The sequence below is a fragment of the Rhagoletis zephyria genome, unplaced genomic scaffold, assembly GCF_001687245.7.
Source record: "Rhagoletis zephyria isolate East Lansing unplaced genomic scaffold, Rhagoletis_zephyria_1.1 Rzeph_scaffold_02074, whole genome shotgun sequence".
Lineage (NCBI taxonomy): Eukaryota > Metazoa > Arthropoda > Insecta > Diptera > Tephritidae > Rhagoletis > Rhagoletis zephyria.
In genome coordinates this window covers 18,369-25,986 of record NW_016159158.1, presented here as the reverse complement: position 1 = coordinate 25,986, position 7,618 = coordinate 18,369, and the positions used below count along the sequence as shown (strand labels likewise).

The 7,618-nt window shown below is 40.7% G+C and overlaps 2 protein-coding genes across 2 annotated transcripts; both read right to left on the bottom strand.

Annotated features, from left to right (window-relative positions):
• Nucleotides 1-303: 303 nt before the first annotated feature.
• Dip-C (dipeptidase C) lies at nt 304-2,766 on the bottom strand. Its single transcript, XM_017620191.1, has 3 exons — nt 2,748-2,766; nt 2,080-2,189; nt 304-2,018 (listed from the first exon to the last, which is right to left on the bottom strand). The coding sequence occupies exon 3, from the start codon at nt 1,991-1,993 to the stop codon at nt 551-553; it is 1,443 nt and encodes a 480-aa protein (XP_017475680.1). The 5' UTR covers nt 1,994-2,018; nt 2,080-2,189; nt 2,748-2,766; the 3' UTR covers nt 304-550.
• A 2,582-nt stretch (nt 2,767-5,348) lies between these two features.
• nis (no individualized sperm) lies at nt 5,349-7,334 on the bottom strand. Its single transcript, XM_017620195.1, has 2 exons — nt 6,924-7,334; nt 5,349-6,881 (listed from the first exon to the last, which is right to left on the bottom strand). The coding sequence occupies exons 1-2, from the start codon at nt 7,332-7,334 to the stop codon at nt 5,349-5,351; spliced, it is 1,944 nt and encodes a 647-aa protein (XP_017475684.1).
• Between the last annotated feature and the right edge of the window lie 284 nt (nt 7,335-7,618).

The following is a 7,618-nucleotide window of genomic DNA, read 5'->3' as shown; positions in this document are numbered from 1 at the left end:
AAGTACGAAAAATAATGAACTCGATTGGGTACTAAGTAGTAGGACTTAGTTGTATTGGCAAATCTGGAGGGACACTTGGGATTTTATGAACCGTGTAACTGCTGCAATGGTATGCCGCTTATTTATGTATAACTTTTAATATCCAGAATGGACCCGCAATCAAACTAAATATCCATTTGATTCCCTTACTTCAGTTACATGGCAATGCTAGAACGAGCCTTTTGTCTACATCAGTAATATTTTATCAACCGCTACCAATAAAGGATGGTATGGTGTAGATTATTAAGTCTTGACCATAGTTGCCAATTTAGATAATTTGACTTTTATTCAATAAGTGTAAATGTAGTAAATAAAAATACATGTACATATTGTAAATTAGCAGTAGTTAATGTGTACATAGATACGAGATAAAGCATGTAGTTATTGTTTCATATATAAATCATACGTAATCTAATCTACAATTGGGATTATCACATGTTACTATTTGAAACAATCAATATATAACAGAAGAGATATAGGGAAAAGATATTCCAAAGCAACACGTTAGTTCTCACTCCTTGCGAATAGCCATCGTCTTTTCGATTTCCTCTACTGTGCGTGGTACTATGGCGAAATTCTCACACCCATCCTTGGTAATCAATACATCGTCCTCAATGCGTACACCGCCAAACTTGCGGAAACGTTCATATACCTCGACAACAATAAACTTATTTAAATTCGGATCAGCAAGTGCACGATCCATTAGGTATTCGATAAAGTAGCAACCTGGCTCGACGGTCACGTACATCCCTGCTTTGAGAGTGCGCGCAAAGCGAAGTTTACTTAGCCACGGTTCGGCGGGCCGACTTGGTTGTCCTGCTATATAGCCGCCAACATCGTGCACATCCAAACCAATCAGATGTCCCAGACCATGCGGTTGGAAAATGCCAGCTAAACCAGCCTCCAGCATATCATCCACTTCGCCTTTAAGCATGCCACCATCCTTCAGTTTTTGTAGCATAACACGACAAGCCAACTTGTGCATATCTACCCATGAGACACCATCACGAGCTTCCTGCAAGACTGCGTTGCGCCCAGCCAAAACAGCATTGTAAATTAATTTCTGATCTTCGTTGAATTTACCATTGGCTGGAAAGCTACATGTTATATCAGCTGCATAGCCGCAATAGTTTGCACCCATATCAAAGAGGCACATGTCACCGTCGCGTACGGGTCCATCATTTGGCGCACCCGCGTGACCATAATGTAGTACGGCTGAATTCACACCACTGCCGCAAATGCAAGTGTACGATGCATGTCGGCAACCGCCTACAGCATAGGCATGATGCAAAAATACCGCTTCGCCTTCATACTCCGAACGACCCGGACGCATAAACTGCATAACGCGAATGTGTGCATCAGAAGAAACCTTTGCCACGTAACGCAGTACCTGAATCTCTTCAGGGGACTTGATAACGCGACATTCGGCAATCACCGGATGCAGCAGATCGCAATCGACAACAAATTTTTCAATGCCTTCAAAACGTGCTGGCTTCGAGACTAAACCACTATCCGTATTAAGGCCACTCAAGGTAAGGATGAGTGATGGATGTGCGCTTTCAAAGAATGCATTTAACTCATCAACATACCGCACTTCATCAACTTCATACATTTGTTTGAATTCGTCCAAAGCATACAACTTTCCCATCCAAGTTGCATACTCTTCGGGTAAGCGGGGTACAAATAAAGTTGACTTGCCGCTATCTACTTCCAGCACACCGTAGCAACCAGGTTCTTTTACTCCAAACATATATTGAAAATAAGATTCTTGACGAAAGAGGTAGCTGATATCCGTATCGTTGAAACTAACATCATCTCCGCCAGCGAGAAGAACGTATGACTTGGACTTTACCGAACCGTGTTCCCTCAAAGCAGCAGCCGTCTTCTGCCGATTTTTCTGAAACAGGGACATTGGCACAGAGTGCGTTGTTGGACCCATACGAAAGGAAGCCATTTTTCGTGAAATCACTTGCTTTGTTCTGCAAAAAGAAATGTAATAATGTATGCAACTACAATCTTTATACCTATATTATCACTTACGTGTGTATAGTTACAATTTCGGACCGCAACTGGATTTCATTCCCAATAACGTTTATCTCTCTTGCTGTGGTCGCGTATTTATTTGTCCAATGGTTTTTATTGCACTTCAACTAATCAGTATGCAGCGAAGAAAAATAAATTATTAGGGGTATTCTCTGAGTCTTGCAAAGCCCTTGCACGGTGCACAGATCGCACGGAATAGCCGCTTTTCGTATGGGACAACTTTGCAAACCGTGCAATCCGAGCTCCGCGTAAGGGTTTTGCAAGACTCAGAGAATACCCCTATTTGTAATCAACAAGTTTTTGTATTGCCTACACTTTAGCAGTGTTCGCGAGGCAAATAATCTTCAATAATTGTCGCAAATGGTAAGGTTTATTAGAGTGCAAAGTGACAGTTGATTTGGAAGCGACATTCGAAATTTTAACTGGGAAAGCATTTACATACAAGAATTTGCAAGTAGAATATGTAACATGCAGTTGGTAATGAATTACCTAGAATTAAAGATAGCAAAATTACAAAAAATGGAAAATTGTATAAACCAAAGACAAGTAAATGCTATTTACAATAGTCTAATTCAATATATTGTTCCAAAACTCCATAAATGTACACGTTTTATTGTGTTCCGTTTGATAGTTTTAAATGTACACAACGAACTAATCATACTTACGCAAGTTTTGATTTCACGCACAAATTGGTATGTTTTTCTATTTGAGAGGGAATACCAAATAATTTTCCGAAACATCATTACTGGTTTATTTTTAATGGACTTTTGCTCGAACACAACTTTTGTTTTTGTTTCATCAGCTGATTGCAGCTGACACATGTTATTCAGCATAGAGAAGGGAAAGGCCGATTGTCAATCGATAACTTACTGGCTGTATGTTGTTATCGAAAAATGCAGTTATATGTGGCAAAAATCGGAAATGGCTAAATTTATCTGCATTATACCATGTTCTGACCGACAACGAAAACACTTTGAAAACGGGTTTTAAAATTGTGGGCTGAAGGCTGTTCACACCGGCTGTTAGTGTTTTCGTTGACATTTCTTACATCCTCTGATTGCAGTTTTGCTACACAAAAACGAAACCAAAATACTTTTCCCACATTTTCTTGTCATTAGCAACCTCTTACTTTCATTCTTATTTTAGTTTGGCCAGCCAATTAACAATAAATACGAAATAGCGTATTAAAGATGAGAAAATACGACTTCCACTTCGATAAATAATCGAAAAAAACTAGTGAAGACACCGATTGGAATGAGTGGAACGTGAGTTTTCAAGTAGTTTTCAGCGAAAACTGGTTTTCGTGTGACAGATTTTACATGGACGAAAACATATGTTTTAGGTCGAAAACCAGTTTTAGCAACGAAAATTTAAAAAATAAAACAGATCCCGAGTTTCGATGGCCAATGGACCATGTAAAAACTGTTTTTCTTTGGAAAAACGTGCATACTCTGTTTGTGGGGAACACTGATGGAGTGACAATGCTTGGCCAGATATAAATCTGAATATTTCTGGATAAATAAGTCTTGCTGGATGGCAGGTTGGCGGATCTACTGCCAAAAGAAGTTCTTCCATATGTACAACTGAAACAATATTCATGCAGTCGTATGGGAACGTACGTAGTATAAAGTGGTAGATAAGACGCGGGACAAAATCACTTCTCACAGATAAGTCAACGACCCCCGATTTTATCCTCTGAAACAGGATTGATAACATTGCATCATATTGCAACGGGCCGGCTTTATGAATTAGGGCGGCTTCTATTAAGAACTCAATCAAAAAATGAAATTAGGCCGCGCGGGCATAATTCATTTTGAAAAGTGAAATTCATTTGGCTGCAAACAATAAATGAATTGGGAAATGTTCGGTTATTTGTACAAAGGTTTTTTGGTAGGGCGGAGGGGGCGGGGGTGTGGCACCTAACCGCCAAATTAATTGTGTAGTGGCGAGTTTAAATTTTGTCTGTCACAATTCTAATTTTACCCCATTTTCAAATGGATCCCAGGGATTTGTAGAGGGGTCAGAGAGGGAAAGGGAAACTTTTCCTAAAGTTTGGACAATGCTTTTTTAATGCGTGGGATTTTAGGTTCAGCACAACGCTTCGCTCCACCAGCAACCTAAAAACTACTGTTCAAATAAGTGAAAATTTCCGTATTCATATTTTGATAGCGGCATAATTTCACTTTTCATAGTGAATCAAACCCGCGCGGCCTAATTTCGTTTTTTTATCGCGGTCTTAATACAAGCCACCATAATTTATGGATCCAGGTGGCAATAACAAACGGAGGCACATCTCCTCTATTAAAAATAGCTGGATCCCCGATTGAAATAAAATCAAAACGTGATTCACCCCTCGCAGTCGTGTCCGATAATCTTCAGAGTGCGGTGAATTGGCTTCGGACCCCATAATCACGCTGGTCTTTCTGCGCCTTGCTCAGCCAATATATCTCTTAGCAGCGCCATGTAGACGGACAGCAAACATAGTTTTCCGGCCGCGCCCCTAAGCATACTGTCACAATGTTACCATTGCGGAAATTACATAGATAAAATGAAAGCTTTAATCCCGTTTTTAACAGCACTCAGGACCTGAGTCTACCTGGGTATTTCGCTGTCCTCAGCCTAAAAATTCTCCGGATTCCGGCTTGGTGTGTTGGAGATTAATCTGGCGGCTTTTTATCCTCCAGAAACTTCTGCATCGGTCCTCTTGAAAAACCGTCCAAGGCTGATTATGGCTCTTTGAAATAGGATACGCCACCCGAACTTTGAGCGTCCAACGACGCCGAGTGGGAGTCCACCTCCATTTAATGGGGACTTTTTCCCCTTCTTGAAGCCATAGTTGATGACTTCTTTGGGGTCGTTTAGAGGACCACGGGACTCTGCATTAAGCGCTTGCCGATAGGGTTCCTCGGTCTTCTCGAGCCAGATAATGCTCCAGTTGTGTGCTGGAAGGTTATGGTTTCAGTATGTGACGATTTCCCCAATTAAGAAAATAGACTTATTTTTTTTTTTAGAAAAGCTGCGAAGCTATATCATGTTTTGTATAAAAAGGTTAGTGCTTTCTCTATAAAATATCAAAACTGGCACATGGATCCCTAGCAAATGATGAAGGCGATTTAAAATAAAGCCGTTTTCATATTTATATAAATTTTTAGCAGTAAGGAAATTTTTGAAAAGTACTTAAATATACATACAAACCAAATGAATTAATATGGAAACTAATCGACAAGCGTTATAGGTTAACATTCTGATATCTAACAAGTTAAGTCTTATTTTTTATTAACCATTACTTTTTCGAAATGTTCCCTTGCTGTGTGGGTGGTGTGTGCACCGCCTGCATGTCGTGGTACACACATTTTCATCGCTACCTTCTGTTGGTTAAGCCAAGCATTCGGCGCATGTGGAAACTCATCTTTGCGATAATAGCCCATTATACCCGATTTGCGTATTGACCCGATTTCATAGGTTATTAGAGGACTCAATAGATTGGTGGCATGTGCATTTGGCAGCTTTGCCACTTTCGATTTCTCCATGGTGCGCATCACACATGTTGTATCACACGAGATGCAAGCGAGATCCTGCAACACTTTTATACGCGCCCCAGCTGCTGCGCACTCATCATTCGTGGCATCCATGTATTTTTTTAGTTTTTCCTGTAGCCCATGAATTTCTGCTTCTAATTTCTCTTTGAAGCGGTTCAGCACATCGTCCACAGATGCCAGGCCGAGTGAGGTTCTCATATTATCCATAGCTTGGTACATATTTTTGTCGTTCGTTTTAAGCTGCTTATGGACTTCGGTGAATTTCTTCTCCAAACGACATTGGAGCTCTTGCATTTGTTCTTGTGAGGCCTTGCGTTGCAATTGATTGTAGTCAACTTTGTCAGCCAGCAGAATTTCGATTTCACTTTTGTCGATCTTCTCGTTCATGACATCCTCTAAAGATTTGGTCAGCTCTTCAATTGTATCACTGTTGCTCATATTCTTTGATTCCAATCGATCTATTGCCTCTTTTACGCTGCTGACATAGAATTTCAAATCTGTCATGTGCTCCTGCAGCTCTGTAATGAGCATTGTGGTACGCTGGCAATCCTGCTGCAGCATTGTGGCAGAAATTTCATTCACTTTATTTGTTAGCAAACAGAATTCCGATTTGAGATCCAGCAACTGGTCTAGCAGCTTATCGGGCGAGTAGCATAGGTGTGCGTCTAAATCGTACTCTTCAGGCCGTGGTGGTGGCGGTTGCGGTTGTTCCATTGTATGCGATGTCAAAGGTGGTTTATAAGATGGATCGCTTTGCACATCGCTCTCTTCTTCTACCTCCTCTTCGACATCTTCCCGTTCCAACTCGGGATCATAATAGATGTCAGATAGACGAAAACCAAACGCTTGTTCAATGTATATATTTTGTTTTTGAATGGCGACCATCATTGTCATGAGCGAGCGCAGTTTGTCCAACTGCATGGCTGTCGATTTTTTATTCAAAGTAATCAGCACCAACAGGCGCACCTGTTCCATGGTCAATTCAAGCTGATCTTTCATAATTGCTATGCCGCGATACATGCCGTCTGGTATGTGCTGTTGCACACCCTGGGGAGCAAGTTCCAAATCTTCGCCGGATGTTTTAAGCTCAAGCACCTGTTCGATAGCTTCTTCTACTTTGTATTCAGAAGCTTGAGGTTCTAAATCGGCTGCCTTATTAGATTGTTGCATTTCGATTAGTTCCTCGTTAACAGGCGTGAGGCCTTCAATCTCAGGGTATTGTTCTTCAGCGGCAGGGGGTTGCTCTTCAATTGCAGGCGCCTGCTCATTGGTGGGTACTTCTTCGAGCATCTCTGTAGGAACATCGTTATTGGATTGAGCTTCTGTTACTTCTTCAATTTCAATTTCCTCGGCAGCGACCGGTTCTTCGGGATCAGCGCCACCGGTCTGTCGCTTGCCTGAGCGTTTGACGTTCTTCACACCATATTTTCCGGGTCGTTTCAATGTATGTTTGGTATGCTTGAGGAAAGCACCTTTGCCAAGCGCAACGGCAGCACCTTGATAATGGTCATATGATTCACTTCCGAACTTTCCACTGCTCATAACAAAAGAGACATTTTCATACTTTGTATTATCCACAGGGTCATCGATGATATTTAGCTTTTCGGCGAAGGAAAAAAGTAAAAGGTGAAGCGCGTCAAAATTTACATGGCCAGATTCCGGTGAACCGATGGCGAGATCAATCAGTTTTCGAAAATTCAGTTCAGTTCCCATATTTACTTGGAAAAGCTTAACCAAATTTATTTATAACGAAAATTGTTAAAAAAAATAAGTTTTCCGAAAAAAAATATTTTCACAAATTTCTTCCAATGTGTCAAATTTGAAATGTAGCTCAATTTATGTATACACAGTGGCTCAATTCTTTAGCCCTGATGGAGTCTAAGAGGGCTGGAAATTTGTAGGACATTATTATTGTAATGTATTTTGGATTTTATTTATTTTATTACGAGTATAAAAGCGGGTACTTGAGGAAGTGTTTTTAATTGTGGTAATAGCAT

Coding starts and splice junctions, on each gene's coding strand:
- Dip-C (XM_017620191.1), bottom strand. CDS start 1,993: ATGGCTTCCTTTCGTATGGGTCCAACAACGCACTCTGTGCCAATGTCC.
- nis (XM_017620195.1), bottom strand. CDS start 7,334: ATGGGAACTGAACTGAATTTTCGAAAACTGATTGATCTCGCCATCGGT. Junction 6,882..6,923: donor AAGCTCAATCCAATAACGAT/GTTCCTACAGAG, acceptor ACCAATGAGCAG/GCGCCTGCAATTGAAGAGCA.